The following is a 17,547-nucleotide window of genomic DNA, read 5'->3' as shown; positions in this document are numbered from 1 at the left end:
GCAGAAAACAGTCTCTCACCAAAGACGAATCCTTAGCAATGATAATGAAGCCGTTATTGTCTATTAAATAACAGCTGATGTCCTGCACAGATGACAAACATAGAAAAGCCTTTGCTTAGCTCAAAGTCATTGTTTTTCTCCATTTATTTTCATCAAAATAACTTCACATTGTCTTCAATGATTGTAAATACGTATGTGTGTCGTTTTTAACATGGATGACATGTGTCATGACGTTTTCTCTGTTCTGTGCTAATTGATATTGTCTGCGTCTGGTTAATGTCTGGTGTAAAGCAAATACACTCACATCATGATCACAGCTGATGGAACACTTGCCGTCCAGAGCGGCACACTGCAACATAACAACAACACTGTAAACATGAAGAACACAAAATCTACATGATAATGATGATGTGTGTGTAGGAACCTGTCTGCTGGCGGTCCAGAACTTCCTCTGGAAGAACTCCATTTTCATCTGAATTCCCACAGCTGCAACACAACAACCAACAGGCTGTAGATCTGTACACGTGTGTACTGTTTGTGTGTTATTAACACGTTTCTTTAAGGTATCTTAATATTTGCCATGTTTGTGTGCTGCTGCTGTGTAATAAGCAGAATGTACGCGCATTCTACCGCCGCGCTCTTTAAATAAGCCAAAAAACTTTATTAATAAGAATCATTATTACAATAATTAAAACTTTATTCACATAGCTATTGACGGTGTAGCTATTAACTGATGGTGACGAAAGCGCCTGCCCAGAGGAGGCGGTGTCCTATTGCCTGAAAATGAAAAATGCTGTGTTCGTCCCAGGAACTGACGACACACCTGTGTCATCTTCTGGAAAAACAAGCTTCTCATTCACCAATAGCGTTGAGAATATGTCTATTTCTCTAAAACAAAGGCTGGATAGGCTTCAGAAGACCTTTGTTACGACCACAGAGCCGCGTCGAGCCGTTCTTTGATCGATGGTTGCACTTGCCCCCCATGCACTCCCATTCTACTGCCAGGAAGTAAAATGATACCTGGTATTATAAGTCCGACTGCATTATTCTTCAAGAAGAAAGTCACACGCGCTTAGAATGCCTTGAGTAAAACATGGGGACATTTTCATTCAGGCCTGGAGTATCACTGTAAAGGATGCTTTTTCAGTAGCTGAGGAAAACATAGTTCGGTTTTGTTAGCTTGTTTACTGTACTCCTTGTCTCACAGCAGTTTTTGTTATAAGTAAGAAATGACACCGAGGCAGCTTCCCGCAATAGATAGTCAATGGAGATGTATGATTGGATCCCCATCGTGGGCGTGGCCTAAATGCGCTGTGTCTCTATTGGACAGTCTGTTCGGTCCTACCTCTTTTTTGTCGCTTATGTCATGTGGTGAAGAGTTGTTGTTGGGAGGGGAAAGGGAGCTTCATGTTTTTGATTAAAGATTACAAGTGCAAATGAATAAAAAAATGGTGCGCACAGATACATCATTAATAAAAAAAGAACTGCAACACTATGTAAAACCCTCTTTGATGTCACAGTGACTTTAAGCCCAGTGTAAAGCTGAGGATTGATATGACGTCAGTGTTCTGTGACACGTGTAACACATGAACTTATACATGTACACAGTATAACATTTGGAAATGGAAGAGGGACTTTCAGAAGACACATAAATGTGAGCAGCACAGCGTGAGCTGCTGAAGGGGCTTAAGGCCTGTGTGTGTGTGTGTGTGTGTGTGTGTGTGTGTGTGTGTGTGTGTGTGCGTGTGTGTGTGTGCATGCGTGTGTGCATGTGTGCGTGTGTGTGTGCATGCGTGTGTGCATGTGTGGAAATGATAGGACATGCTCTGCCAGTTTTCTGCCTGCGGTCCCTCTCTGATGTCAGAGCAGTTCAACACAACACTGCCCTGCCCGCGTGTGAGAGAGGCCCTTGACAATGAGAGCGTGTCTGTATTTGCGAGCGGGTTTATGTGAGTGTGAAAGATGAGGAAGATATTTGCATACGTGCACATGAGTAGAGAATGAAAACAAGAGCGGAAGACCCACTGGAGAAGAAATGGATGTGCACCAGTAGCACTGGACAGATATCAGATCAGTGATGCTGGACGCAGTCTGCACACGCTGACACGATCATGACAGGTGAGTTTACAACCAAACAAACAATACTGAGACATCCATTTGTGTTACTGCTGGAAAATGCGTCGTAAGCAATAACAACAATAGTTTATGCTGTAGTCAATAGTCACGCAAACCATTCGGTCAGGAAAGTGATGTTGTTTTCTATGTGACCACATGACTACAGCGATTATTGAGTGTTTTGATGTTGACAAACAATTGCGATAAAGTTCAAGCGGATTCATCATGTGATGTGTGATGATTTTAGCACACGCTTGACCATCAGAATAACATGTACTTTTGATCCGTGTGCTTTACGGGCAGTTGCATGGGTCCAGAATGGCGAATAGAAAAGACATTCAGAGCGCAGTTCTCCTCAGCCTGACATTTAAGTCCTTTATTTAGTAACCCCTTAGGTTCACATCTGTATATAAAGAGAAGACAAATACCCTAATGTTCAAGTGCCATGTGCAATCCTCTTCTCTCACTGTGATGATATCACGCATCGCTTTAAGAGCACTTTCCACCATCATAGCCGTTCTAAGCTCGGTCCGGAGCAGTTACAGTCATGTTTCCACGTGAGGCTGGGTCCACGGCGCACGGTTACAAACTGTTCTTTCGGCACGGTTGTCTAACCGTGCACATAGAATGTGTGCAGAGACGTTATATTATGAAGGAACGCGTGATGTGTTTGTGTTTACATTCTAGAGATTTCTGTTATAAAGAGATTGAAACCATTTACATACCTGCTAGCCGCGATGGGCACGGAGTGGAAGGATTAAGCAACGAGAATGATTCGGTGCGATGATGGAAAAGTGCTCAAAGTCACATGTGATGCTTCAGCTGAACGAGAAATATTTAGTTTTGGTAGCTGATTTAATGTCCGGATCATCACAAATGTCTACCATTATAAACATTGTCATAATTATTTGTGATCTACTGGGCTCTGCAGATAACATGCAATATTTCCTAATTGTAGCGTTTCCGTAGTTTGTTTTATTAATTCCTTCTCTACTTTTAGGTAGAGATGCACCGATATATCAACATCAGGCGATAAAATCAATAGAGCAAAATGTACTAACAATGTATTCTTAATGTCATGTAATGATCTTTATAAAACTGATCTTAATACTTTCACATTATTTTGTGCCAATATTTGTAAATGCCATAAACATAAACTTTAAATAAACACATTTGATATTTCTTTCTATCTGCATTTCAACACTCAGCCTAAACCATCTGGTTCATAGATATGCCTTTGGTGTCGTCTCGGTCATCATTTGAAATCTGAACAATAGTAAAAGTCAGTCAACATCACTAACTTCCTGTAGTTTAACCGGTAGGGAATGATTCTCAGAAGCCACACAGGTTCAATAGTAAAGGCACACGCAGACTGTCTATGCTTTAAATCAACAGACATCTGGAATTGTGTCATAACCAACAACACAACCAGCACACACCCCTCAAATTACCCCTGAATCCTTCCAGTGTCTTTATTTTACCCTAATAAATATAGCATATGCATGTCATCTGATACACACAGCAGTGTCCAGACCGCAGTCAACATCATAACTGATGTTTAGCAGCTCTGCACTGACCAGTCTTAGCTTATCCAGGCCATGAAATATTCAAATACCCGTCTGATATTACACAGACAGTTATGAAGCTGAAACCAAACACTGCTTCCAGAAACCTTTTGTACTCCTCGAAGGCAAAACAACAAGTAGCTGTGTAGAAACCACGGGCCCGAGTATGAAGCAGGACGATCTGTTTGTCCAAACAATGGAAGACATGGGGCAGTGATTAACACATACGTTTCTTACATTTCTTCAGCAGGCGTGGTCTTTGCATTATCCTGTGTGGTTTTACTCCAAGCAGTCTCCTCTTGTCCCAAAGAGTGCTCATGTGACGCTCACACCAAAGTGGCGGACTGCCGGGCACAAGGTTTGTACGATGTTCCTCGCAAACTCCACGAAGACACACTGGAGCTGTACCTCCAAAACAACCGCATCCGAGGCCTGGGCTCCATGTCCTTCCGAGAGACACCTCTACTCCAGATTCTGGACCTGGCCAACAATTCCATCTCAACACTGTCCCCCAGTGCCCTGTTGGGACTCAGAGGTCTAAAGATCCTCAGCTTGGCCAATAACTCCATCCGGGAGGTGGACCGACGTCTTCTGGTTTCCATTCGAAATCTAACTCTCTTGGACTTGTCCTATAACAGCATAGGAGGCTTACCCGCAGCTCTAGCTGACAGTTTTCATCATCTCACACACCTGTCACTCCATCACAACCGTCTGACCAAACTGGACCGCGTTCAACTGGAGGCTCTTGGAAATCTGAAAGCTCTTCATCTGCAGGGCAATCCCTGGAGGTGTGACTGCCATCTGATAGGACTCAAGCTGTGGCTGGAAATATTTGCCTTCAAAGGTAACAAAACCGCCCAATTCACAAAACACACTGCAGTTTCATGAAAAAAACATACTCTTTTATGTTTACATGACAGTGCTTTCATACCGAGCGGAAGTGGCGGAACATTGTTGTATATTATATTATTATAATATTATGTCGACTTGTTTACACTTATTGGGAAATAATGACACACACATTCACAGTGGCGTGTCTTTTGATTCAAGGCTCAAATATGTGTTTTGGTCTCACTGCAATTCCAACCTAGAGACTCCGTACTGACTTACAGCTTTTTGACAGAGTCAACTTAAAGTTGCTTCCCTCAAATTAATATGAAATTAGTAAGGTTAGCCTCATGGTTTCACATTTGAGCCAATTCTTAAGTCCTTATTTCAACGTGAGTTGTTTCTTTAAAATCAGTTCTCCTTCAGCAAGGTTGCTTGTGCTTCAGTGTTGACTTTTCAGAAGGGAAATCAAGATTTGAATGTGTGGGTCTAAATTGTGCTCTCAGTCAGGCATTAACCCATATGCCAAAAACTGTGATTGGGCCCTAACAACATGTGCAACAAAGTAAGTAGAATACAGTACAGATCATGGCATTATTGAAAAAGATAAGAACATGCTAATAAAAGCAATGTTAAGGGACCTTGCAAAAACCCTAAGCTAATATAACGGCAGCAGTATAATATCAACAGTAGCAAGTAACCAAAACCAATGATGAATCAATGGAGAAGAAACTTGGTAGGAACCAGCCTCAGCCGGGAGGGCCAGTTCTCCTCTGACACGTTACAGCTGCGCTCAGTTACTTTCGAGTAACAGTTAGTGAGTACATGTTTATGAATAACAGGGAGAGCTGTAATGCAAACCTGCTTTTATTTATCAACCGGTCAAATACTGAATTTCATGAAAACCGAACATGCAATCAAATCTTGCTGTAGAAAAGTCAAACATGGTTTATTATCCTGTCATAACTGATTGATAATCATTTGTGTGACCACGGTTTCACCCATTCTTTACGTTCTTTATCATATCTCAGGTGGAGTGGTTGACAGTGTCACGTGCGTCCAGCCTCACCTCATGCAGGAGCGAGACCTCCGTCACATTCCCTACGAGCTCTTCCACGCCTGCATGATAACCAGCTACAGCTATCTGTTCGCCAACATCCACTATCTGGACAGCAAACACCGGACGCTCGGCGGACATCTTCACCCGAGCTCCAGAGCTCCGGCGGGTGGTGACTTCAGCCCGCCGGGAGAGTACGCGCTTCCTGACTGTGAGGCCAAGCAGAGACCCCGACCGGTCAACTACAGACACGCCATAGCCACGGTGGTCATCACGGGAGTGGTTTGTGGAATCGTGTTCCTGATGATGCTGGCGGCCGCCGTCTACGGATGCGCATATGCAGCGATTAATGCCAAGTATCAGAGAGAGCTGAAGAGGAAAGCGACCGAGGCCGATAGAGAGGAGAGGAAGAGCTCTGAGAGAGATCAGGAGAAATCAGCGCTGGAGTGACAGGCGTGCAGGTCTACAGTAAGTCTGTTCACCGCACCCGGGCAGCTATTCTAACTGCATCTACCTGAAACACATCTGGAGCCACTGACCCATGACGTCTCATAACCAATAAATCAATCCACTCCGTCTTCTCCACCGTCTGCTTTGATACCGTTTTCGTGGAAACAAAAAGCAATATCTTGCATCTAGTGTTGTTTCTGCAGAGCTCTTGTTTTACCAACATAAAAAGCGCTTCATGAGTGTGTGATGGTCAAGCTTCGAGTTCTACTTTAAAGAACATCTGTGATCATCTGACGTATCAAATGCTTTATTTATTGTTCAAATAGAGAAGACATTCCCACACTGATAGACTCATTTATAAATGTGTGTCGTACAGGTAATGGAGTCCGTTTACACTGTGATTTACAGACCTCACCTGAGCTGTGTTTAAACACTCCTGCACTCACTTCCACACAGCCCCTATCTTCACTTTTATGATTTTGTGTGAGATTATGTTCTCGAACGCATAACTTGGGAATTGAGGATTAAGCTGACCTTTCAAACACACACACACGCGGCCCTGTTACACAAGAGTGTGATGTCATCAGCGCGTCAGCCTGCATTACATCTCACACACACGCACGTGAAGACTCACATGTGCTGTGCAGAACAAAACCAGCACACTACATCAGGTCACTGTATGAGCAATATGTGCGTGTTCATATTGATATATAACATTGTTTATTACCGTTATGTTTTAATACATAGAATATATCAAATACAGAATTCAAAATATGTTGATTCAGTGAAATAGAAAGAGTTGATATAGTTGTGTATGTGTGTAACAGTGAATTATGTGCAGTAGATGATGAAAATCTGCCCGTTCTGCTTCATTCCTCTGTCAGTTACAACATGAATCATTTGTGCATGAGTGAACACGTGTGTGTGTGTGTGTGTGTGTGTGTGTGTGTGTGTGTGTGTGTTTGTGTGCCCTGAAGTGTGTGGAGCAAATGTCCACACAAAGATCATTTTTTACCTTGTAAAACAAACTATATAATGTTTGTTTGAAAATGTGTAAATATAGAAAGGTTTGTGTGATGGATTAGGGGTGGAGTGAGAGTTACAGAAGACAATATGCAGTTTAAACAAATCAGTGTTTAAATAGAAATACGTCTCATATTTTCCTTCAACCTGTTTTGGTTTGTTCTGTATTAATGTGTAATTGTTTGGATGGTAAAACACTGAAGGGCTGCACGATCAGTCGTGGTTTTGAGCGATTATGATATCACAGCGGTTTCCATCATGTGTTTCTGCGCAGGCTCTTCGATCAGTAAGAGGTGCTGTTCCCTATGAAATCACTACAAAAAAAGCAACACTCTTCAAATATGATCATTTGAAATATATACTTTATAATCATGAAAATACCTGAGGAGGCTTGAAAAAGGAGCTCAGAAATCACTCACTATACCCTGATAGCACAATCCATCTGGTTTATGTCTATTTGACGTCTGCATTTACATTTGCGATCTGCAATACGTCTCGGAGTCGCTGAACGTCTGTCATGCGTCTGCTAAAGATCTGGAAACATCTGCTAAACATCTTAGAAAGAGCTGTTGTTCATCCATTCTAACTCCTAAACATCTTAAAGACGTCTTCTGGAGGTCTATATGACGTCTGACAGCAGACATCTCCGAGACGTATTGCAGATGAGCAAACTATGTATTGCAGATGTAAAAGCAGGGTACCCTCATTCACTGTTCCCTACACGAGTTCTCTAATATAGTCACTTTAAGGAGCGGGTGAAAGTGAGTGAGGAAATTGGGACACTCGATGCACTGGAAGCGCTGCAGGCTCCATCTGCTGAATTCATTCAGCTCCTGCGTCACGATAGATCGCTAGCAGCTAGCCGTGAGTGTTCATCGGTTGTACACTCGTTATTATGAAGCATCATGGGATTGAATGAGTGCACTCAATAATGTCCACTATGATTTCGGACACCCCTACAAATGGATTTATCCCCTTAAATAGTCCCACTTCATTAGGCTATAGGGGTCTATATGGGCCACAGCTCTTGTGTGGTGTTGTACTTCTTCTGTGGGCCTGCAGGGGATTCTGGACGAGAGCGCCCTCTGGCTTTCTGATGCAGCAGCAGCATTTACATTTACTAACGGTTTCTACGTACGTATGTGCAATCACCTGGGATGGAACCCATTACCTTGGTGTTGCTGGCGCCACGCTCTAACCACCGAGTTACAGGAACCGTACTTCACTGAAAAACAGCCTCATCCTGTGCAGTTTATGAACCATTTATCGTGCAGTCTGTTGTTATTATTAAAAACTATGAACATATTGCTCAGTGTGCGGTAACATTGTAACCAGTGCTGGTTTACATACTTCACCTTTTTAAAGAGTAAGTATTTTGTGTTTTTTAAGTGTCCAACAACACATTGACATACATACCCTGCGTGAAAACACTTAAGTTATTATTCCTCACTTCTTGACTCACTTTGAAATTATTCGATCGGCGATTCATCGGTCTAATCCCCTCCTTTCTGTCTGCCTACTCTGATCTGATTGGTCAGATGGTCTAGTCTGCTGTGATTGGTCTACCGCGTTTACACGGAGTGACGCGAATCTGACCCGGAACTGAAATCAGAACGACAGACGACTCGTGATTCTCCAAAGCCAGAAACGTTGTTTTTCGTTCACCTTCAGCGTTACAGCTCACATTCACACACAGCAACATTACACACCGCATGAACTTTAAGGACACTGCAATAGTTACTCTCTAATCGTACTCGATTATATTTATCATTCACTTTCATGATTTAAAAATCTGTATAAATAAATGCATTTTATCATTCATACTATTATTGTATTAGTGTCGTGAATATTATTTGATGTGTAAGACTGCGCTGTGTGGGACAATAAAATATTTTGAGATTCGTTTGGTCTTTAGTGTGTATTCAGTTGTATTTCACTGAAGAGAAGCAGGTATGAGACCACCAGCAGGGGAAACCAAACCTGCGGTCTGTGTGAATGAAGTGAGGCTGTTCTATGGATGAGATGTTAAATCAAAGTGCGGGATCTCAGAAGACCTGAACATGTGGGAGTGAGGTGTGTGTACCTGCAGAGATGGGCGACTCTCTCTCATCGAACAGATGAATGGCACTGCTGGCCAACAACACACTCTCATTCTCAGAACCTGAAACACACACACAAAGAGTAGAAGAACAACATAGTGTGACTACAATAAACACAACTGTAATAGTTCTGTGTTCTTTTGCGTGTGACCGTGTCTGTGCTTTATACTGTATGTTGCTCTATGCGAGCGTGTGTATTCACCTGTGTTAAAGGGAAGGGAGTAGATGAAGGTCCCGGGCACCTGTTCTGCAGCTCGCTTGTACCACAATGGAAAATGATCAGCGCTGAACACCAGCTCCTTATCCTCTGCTGTCAGCAAATCTCTTACCGCACAAACACACATCTGGTTTATTATCTCCGTGGGGACAGTCCATAGGCATAATGTTTTTTATACTGTACGAAACTTATCTGCACATGGATCATTTCACAACAACAACATCTTCAACTCCACCGCTAATAATCAATTTGACGTGAATGAGAAATGATGTAAAGTAATCCAGTTTTATAAATCCTGCGGTTGATGACGTGATATTATTTCATAATAATGAATACGCAACGCAAGATAGCTTGATAGACGCTACAGGCTAATACGAGAACATGTTGTCATGGTTTCTACGGCAGTCAAAGCGGGAACAGAGGGTAACGCCAGTGACTGTGTTATTACAGGGTCTGTAATTCCTACAATTGGAGAAAGCGACCCGGCTCACATGATGACGTGAGGCTCCTCAGCCAATCCGATAACAGCCTCTTTCCTGCCTTCCGCTGAAGGCTTTCCATCTAGTGTCTTTGGCTATTGACAGGCTTCACGTCACTGGTTAAAATGGCAATTTTCTCATGATTTAACAATAGTTTGAAACATTTGAGATATTGTAAGAATTGGTGGTTTTTGGATATTTTACTGCACAAAAAGTTACAAACTGTACCTTTAATTTCCAAATGTTGCAAATCAAATTCTCATCACTGTAATGTAGTGAAACAAAGCGTGTTTTAATGATGTATAGAGTGATTTCTTAAACAAAGCGAAGCCAAATCGCCTAAACAGGTTGTTAACCTGGAAATCATATTGGTAGGTTTGTTTCTTCACTTAATGTAAATATCTCTGAGTGTGTGGAGGAGGAGGATATCAGTCATCGACACTTCTCATTTCTTATTATCAATGAATATTCTGTCAATCATTGTTTGTTGTCATTTAAGAACGTCTAGAACATCCAATTGTTTGTATCAGAATGTTTTAATTGAACTTTTTGATTTGTTAAATGACAACATATGATGCACTTGAATGTCAGCCATAAAATACATAATGATGTTTCGTCTAAGGTAGAGAACACAATTCTCTTTCCTATGATCGATTTTTGTGTTACTGAATCGTGTACGTCTTATAATCCAAATCTTTACTGCCACAGTGTTTCAGTGGTTTCGTAGAATGACCTAGTGAGTACATTCATCATGTGTTGTGACCCTGTAACATGTGATTCTGACATGCTTACTGATTGAACAGCTGGTCTGGCATCACAAAAAGGTTGACGCGTGATAGGCCGGTTCGAGTGCCAAGGAAAGCTATCTCCACCCCTTTATCAGAGTTTCTAGAAGAACCACAGAAGACACATGGTGAGGGAATGCCGAGTTAAAAATGTAAAAACCAATGTCACGTTGGTTTTGTCTCACTCAGATTTATTGAGAGCAAGGCTGGTCCAGTAGGCCTCCAGCGGAGCGGTGACCACAGCATCAAACAGAACCTCCTGAACCAGATCCACATCACCTGCGACAACAGACAGAAGACACGTGTGACATCAAGCACATCTCACGCTGATGCGTCTGCACGCGTCCGACCTCAACTCACACTTGATATTCGCTTCTCCACTAAAGTACAGCTTTATGGCCTCGATCTGAGACAGAAAATCATGGTCTGGATGCTCAGCCGTGTTACAGTACGTCCTGAAAGTCACACGCGTGTTATACAGTGCAGTTTATTATCCCACTCAGTGTGATGTCTTGAGATGATACTTCACCATTCATCTGCTAATACAACATCTGGATGCTCCAAATCATGAAGTCCTACATCAGAAGATGAAAACCATCATCATGTGATTAAAGGGACACTTCATCATTTATTCCCCTCATGCCATTGTAAACCTGCAGAAGAAAGTCATACAGGTTTGAAATAGCATGAGGGTGAGGATGTATTTGGGGGGCTTATGCAGGTAAACATGTGGCACAATCGAGAGTCAATACACTGGCTCCAACATTTCATAGTCATCGAGAATCTAAACCAACAAAAGCTCACTTCATTTATGATACTGTACATATGCAATCAGAGCCAATCATGAGGAATTATGGGAAACAAAGAGCGAAGGTCCTCCACAGTTACCTTCTTCAACAGAGATGTTCCCTCTGAAGGAATATTTGCCGTGACCTCTGGACAGAGCCACCCCTAAGCTGGACAGAAGAGACAGAAATCACAGAGCGACCTCATACACACCAAGAAAACAATCCTGTCCAAGGATGACATCATGCAGTCAAGACCGGTGTGTCTCATGATGACTGACATTTATGACAAACGAAACGCTTGTTAGTTTCGGGTTCGTAGCCATGACACACGTATGTAAGACTGTGCAGGTTTGATGAATGACAGCTTTAGAAATCTCACCTGAAAGGAGTTCCTTTAATGTCTGTGTAGTAGTAATCATTGTGTAAAACAAGCACACGTTTCTGAGACAAACACAAAAACACCATAAGAATAAAGACGATGGTGCGTGAAGGTGTATTATTCATGTGTGTGTGTGTGTGTGTGATGGACTTCTTGCCCCTTTTTCCACAGTCTTCTTCACTTCCATAGAGAAGCTTCCGGTCCGCCTGTTCACCATGGCGTTCCGCAACTAAACAAACCAAAGCCGTCAGGAATGACAAACACTACAGACATCAATGAATCTAACGGACAAGTTTTCACACATAAGGCTTTGTTTCGGAACCTGGTGCCATTTCTCTCTTGGTTCGGTTCGTTTAGGCACATGTGAACACGGCACTCGTGCTAGGATCCGCCCCCCAAAACAATCGCCAGATTGAAAACGAACTCTGGAGCGGTTCACTAGACGTGTGAGAGCCATCCGACCCAACGGACCGGACTATCACAATGTATGATGGGTAATTACGTAAAGTTGCTAACGCAAAAGGGATTGCATCGCTAATTGCTCCCAAAATGAACTGTGGGCTCACTTGGAGCAGGGAAGAAGTGTTCAGACGATCACATTGCCAAACAGCTCTCCAGAACACAGAAATGTATTAAGTGTTCAGCGAGCGCTTAAAACAAAGGGGATTTCATCGCAGGAAAGCAAAGAAACTCCGTCAACAATATATCAAATTAGAGATGCACTTCGTTCAGGGGAAGAAAGGACAAATGTGTGTTTCGGAACAAAGCAATCGATCCACAGGTGTGAAAACGCCCTAAAACTGTCATCAGATGAAAATCAGCAGATTCAACCATGAACGCAAACATGACATGGGCTTACAAACATCATCACTAAGAGACGCTCAGCTCAGTTTTCATCTGTGACAGAAATAAAAACACATTTTCACCCTTTATTTTGAATAGAGAGAACACATTTTATGTGGGATATATCGCCCTCGACAAGAGACAAATGATGTTTACAGCTCCTTTTGCCAAGTGAACTTTAAACTGACACATACAATTGAGTTTACACATGGAGAGCTTTACTCTATGAAGGGAGCAGGGCATAGGGAGGATCACTTCAGAATGAAACGCAGGGCAAGATTCTGACTTCCACATGACCGGCGGCACTGTTGGCGTGCGTAGCGCCCTCTGGTGGTACATGACACGACAGGAAATTCCCTACGGACCAGTTTGCAAGATGTAAACATCACTTGCTGTTTCAGTCTTCAGAAGAAGGATTCGTGCATACAGCACATTAAAACCACTAAAATATGTATAGTAAATATTAAACAGACTTATTTTAAATACAGTTGAAAATGTTTCAATACAGAATATGTTTAAAACATGTAAGTTGGTTTATAGTGGTTTATTTATCATTGGTCAATAGAAACTGGTGTAACAGCTCAAAAAGAGGGAACAGAGAAATAAACTAAATCATATACTTGAAGTTTTCTGATGCAACGCAGGTGATTTTCTATAGCGACGAGTAGTTTGGTCTTTTTACTTGATCTGAAACATTTGAGGTGCGTTCATTCTATAACTGATAAAGAAACTCAGTTGTAATGGCAAACTTCACAACACAGAACTTAAAAATAAATGATTCACCGTTAACATCTAGAGTGAAAACACAGGACAACATTCTTAAACAATAACTGGTGTACAGTATGAATAATGAGAAAACTGTACCACGTCTTCTTTATCTTCCCACTCCACCTCTGATAGATCCACACTGCTGTAGCTGGACTTCTTCTTTTTCTTCCCGTCTTCATACTGAAAACACACACAGCAGATAAACACACCAGCATTTCTCAAACAGTCTTTAAACAGGAATGGGTGGGCTGGCAGTCCATTTTCTATTTAGATACCTGAGGTGTAGCCTATCCACAAAAATGTAATCCGTGCTTCTTCTTGACCGATGTTTTTCTCGTACTTTAAAAAACTATAATACTATTATAGCACATAGTGATTTAATGTGGAAGTGTGCTACTTAGGACTAAATGTGGAGTGAAAAAGAAGAGCTGAAATGAACACTAAGTCTCCAGACAGTCGGACAATGGCGCCCTCGTGTGGTGTAGCTGTGATATTGACACTGAAAACGTCTCGGTTACGTATGTAACCTCCGTTCCCTGATGGAGGGAACGAGACGTTGTGTCGACAGAATGGGGTTTGACTTGAGAACCTACCTTCTCTGACTGACTTGAACAGGCCAATGAAAATTGGCGAATGAAATTTGCATGCCGGACTCCGCCCCCGGATATCCGGGTATAAAAGGGAGCCGGCGTGCCGCATTCATTCACCTTTTGTGCTGAGGAGCCTGAGGATCTTGCCCCGACTGCTGCAGCGGGCGGCCAGCGTTGTGGCATGAAGGACACAACGTCTCGTTCCCTCCATCAGGGAACGGAGGTTACATACGTAACCGAGACGTTCCCTTTCTGTCGGTCTCTCGACGTTGTGTCGACAGAATGGGGTTCCTCGGAAAACGCCACAGCGCTGTGCCGCGTCACAATTCCTCGCGAAGCGACGTTGACTGGCCTGGGCGTGTCAAAACGTGGGCGCTAGCATGAATTGCAACCTTCCAGTGGAAGGGAAGGGGTCCAGAGCTTACCTACAAGATGGGAGCCCCTTCCTCCGGCCGTCACGGACGGCGGCCTAGTTCTCTTAACAGCGAGAAGCCGCCCGGCACCGTAAGGGCCACTGGGAAGCGTGATTCCCCCCTGAGGGAACGCGCTACGGAGACCACTTCCTACCGCAGGGAGGAGTTTAGTGGAGATTCACACACGGTCTCACCGGATAGGGGAGAGCACGTGGGAGACATGCAGACACGAGATGGTGTCGTGAGCAGGTGAAGTACACCTGGGAGAGGTCATGGGCCATCGATTGAGAGCCATTCATGAGAAGACATCAGACGGAACCGCCCTGTGGGGGGGTTACTACGTGTGGAGCACTAGGCCTTGTTTGAGTCACTGCTAGAACTCAGAAACAGGCCAAGGGAGGCAGGGCTGCTCCGCCGAGCCCGCCGCCGAGGAGTGCTTAGTGATGGATGGAATGCCTACTCTTCGCCCACGTGGGGGGAAGAGGGGAGGCTGGATAGCACCACGTCTCACCTGTGGAGGGGTGCTATCGCAGGCGTACGCCCACCGGCTGCCGGAACTTACCTGGCGGTGTCTCGTAAGACTCTGGCAAATACCGGTTCCACGCGGAGGCTGTAAAACCTCGCGAAGGTGCTGGGCGTAGCCCAACCCGCAGCTCTACATATGTCTGCCAGAGGGGCGCCCTGCGCCAGTGCCCACGAGGAGGCCACACCCCTGGTGGAGTGTGCCCTCACTGCAAGCGGGCACGGGAGATCCTGTGATCGGTAAGCCATAGTGATGGCGTCCACGATCCAGTGCGCCAACCTCTGTTTGGAGACAGCCCTCCCCTTGTGCTGACCTCCAAAACAGACAAAGAGCTGGTCAGAGCTCCTGAAGCTCTGTGTGCGGTCTAAGTAGAGGCGCAGCGCGCGTACTGGACACAACACGGAAGGGGCTGGGTCTTCCTCCCCAGAAGGGAGCGCCTGCAGGTTCACCACCTGGTCCCGGAAGGGAGTGGTGGGAACTTTGGGCACGTAGCCAGGCCGGGGTCTCAGGATAACGTGAGATTGACCAGGCCCGAACTCTAGGCAATCCGTGGCCACGGAAAATGCTTGTAGGTCCCCTACCCTCTTGATGGAAGCGAGCGCCACTAGGAGAGCCGTCTTCATCGAGAGATGAGAAAGAGCGGCATCTCCGAGGGGCTCGAAGGGGGGCCTCTGGAGGCCCGCCAGGACCACATTGAGGTCCCAAGAGGGAACGGAGCGCGGACGGGCTGGATTCAGCCTTCTCGCGCCCCTCAGGAACCTAATGACCAGGTCGTGCTGTCCCAGAGACTTCCCACTAACTGGTTCGTGATGAGCGGCAATTGCGGCTACATACACTTTCAGCGTGGAAGGGGAGAGATTGTTCTCGAGTCTCGACTGCAGGAAGGACAGCACGCTCCTGATCGAGCATATCCGTGGGTCTTCTCCACGAGAAGAACACCAGGACGAGAAGAGGCGCCACTTAAAAGCGTATAACCGCCTGGTGGCCGGGGCCCTTGCCTGAACAATGGTCTCTACCACCGCTGGGGGTAGACCACTCAGGATCTCCTCGTCCCGTCCAGGGGCCAGACATGGAGGTTCCAGAGGTCTGGTCTCGGATGCCACAACGTGCCCTTCCCCTGAGAAAGAAGGTCCTTCGTCAGGGGAATCGGCCAGGGGGGAGTTGTCGTCAGGAGCATTAGCTCCGAGAACCAAGTCCGGTTGGGCCAGTAAGGCGCAACTAGTAGCACTTGATGCTCCTCTTCCCTGACCTTGCACAGGACGTGTGCAATGAGGCTCACTGGGGGGAAGGCGTACTTCCGCTTGTCCCGCGGCCAGCTGTGCGCCAAAGCATCCGTGCCGAGGGGGGCCTCGGTCAGGGAGTACCAAAGCGGGCAATGGGTGGTGTCCAGGGAGGCGAACAGGTCCACCTGTGCCTGCCCGAACTGCACCCAAATGAGCTGGACTGCGCGGGGGTGGAGCCGCCACTCTCCACGGGGCGTCGACTGACGAGAGAGCGCATCGGCTGTCTGGTTCAGGTCGCCCGGGATGTGAGTGGCTAACAGGGACTTCGTCACCTGCTGGCTCCACAGGAGGAGGCGTCGGGCGAGTTGCGATAGCTGCCGTGAACGAATACCACCCTGTCGGTTGATATACGCCACAGCAGTCGTGCTGTCCGACCGGACCAGCACGTGCTTGTCCTGCACGAGGGGAAGGAACCTCCTCAGTGCAAGCAGCACCGCCAACAACTCTAGGCGATTGATATGCCAGCGCAGGCGGGGGCCCGTCCAGAGACCCGACACTGCGTGCCCGTTGCACACAGCACCCCAACCCTGCAGGGAGGCGTCGGTCGTCACCACGACGCGCCTCGAAACCTGCCCAAGAGGGACCCCTGTCCGTAAAAAGGTCATTGAAGACCATGGGGTTAGGGTGCGCCGGCAGAAGGGCGTGATCGGGACGCGCCTGCTGCCGGAGTGCCACGCACTCCAAGGAACTCTGCTCTGTAGCCAGTGCTGTAGCGGTCTCATGTGCATCAACCCGAGGGGGACCACCCCCGCCGAGGACGCCATGTGTCCCAGGAGCCTCTGAAAATGTTTCAGGGGGACCGCTGGCTGCTGCCTGAAGCTCCTCAGGCAGGTCAGCACCGACTGGGCACGCTCGGAAGAAAGACGTGCCAACATGGAGACAGAGTCGAGTTCCATACCGAGGAAAAGGATGCTCTGCACAGGGGAGAGCTTGCTCTTCTCTCGGTTGACCTGTAACCCCAAATGGTCTAGGTGCCGGAGCACCAGGTCCCTGTGTGCACACAACAGATCTCGCGAGTGCGCCAAGATGAGCCAGTCGTCGAGATAGTTGAGTATGCGCACCCCCTGCTCCCTGAGGGGAGTGAGGGCGGCCTCCACGACCTTCGTAAAGACTCGAGGAGACAGGGACAGACCAAATGGGAGGACGCGGTACTGATATGCCTGTCCCTCGAAAGCGAACCGTAGGAACGGCCGGTGACGAGGGAGGATGGACACATGGAAGTACGCGTCCTTCAGGTCGATCGCCATGAACCAATCCTGACGCCTGACGGACGTCAGAATGCGCTTCTGCGTTAGCATCCTGAACGGCAGCTTGTGTAGGTGCTTGTTCAGGGTACGCAGGT

General features: G+C 45.9%; 2 protein-coding genes across 2 annotated transcripts in view; one reads left to right on the top strand and one right to left on the bottom strand.

Annotated features, from left to right (window-relative positions):
- Window positions 1-17,547, bottom strand: part of cacna2d3a (calcium channel, voltage-dependent, alpha 2/delta subunit 3a) — a gene marked incomplete at both ends in the record, with an annotated part of 58,328 nt that overhangs the window by 2,679 nt on the left and 38,102 nt on the right. The window contains 13 exons of the mRNA XM_079467100.1: window positions 20-82; window positions 305-349; window positions 425-486; window positions 9,122-9,199; window positions 9,340-9,461; window positions 10,626-10,721; window positions 10,804-10,897; window positions 10,979-11,073; window positions 11,148-11,193; window positions 11,507-11,574; window positions 11,786-11,847; window positions 11,943-12,014; window positions 13,493-13,576. Of these exons, the coding sequence (XP_079323226.1) occupies window positions 20-82; window positions 305-349; window positions 425-486; window positions 9,122-9,199; window positions 9,340-9,461; window positions 10,626-10,721; window positions 10,804-10,897; window positions 10,979-11,073; window positions 11,148-11,193; window positions 11,507-11,574; window positions 11,786-11,847; window positions 11,943-12,014; window positions 13,493-13,576 (987 nt within the window). The remainder of the gene's footprint in view (window positions 1-19; window positions 83-304; window positions 350-424; window positions 487-9,121; window positions 9,200-9,339; window positions 9,462-10,625; window positions 10,722-10,803; window positions 10,898-10,978; window positions 11,074-11,147; window positions 11,194-11,506; window positions 11,575-11,785; window positions 11,848-11,942; window positions 12,015-13,492; window positions 13,577-17,547) is intronic.
- lrtm1 (leucine rich repeats and transmembrane domains 1) lies at window positions 1,884-8,940 on the top strand. The gene is made up of 3 exons (XM_079466787.1): window positions 1,884-2,118; window positions 3,928-4,524; window positions 5,540-8,940. The coding sequence occupies exons 1-3, from the start codon at window positions 2,112-2,114 to the stop codon at window positions 6,013-6,015; spliced, it is 1,080 nt and encodes a 359-aa protein (XP_079322913.1). The 5' UTR covers window positions 1,884-2,111; the 3' UTR covers window positions 6,016-8,940.

Source organism: Barbatula barbatula, assembly GCF_947034865.1.
Source record: "Barbatula barbatula genome assembly, chromosome: 11".
NCBI classification, from domain to species: domain Eukaryota; kingdom Metazoa; phylum Chordata; class Actinopteri; order Cypriniformes; family Nemacheilidae; genus Barbatula; species Barbatula barbatula.
This window is presented reverse-complemented; position numbering and strand designations above follow the sequence as displayed.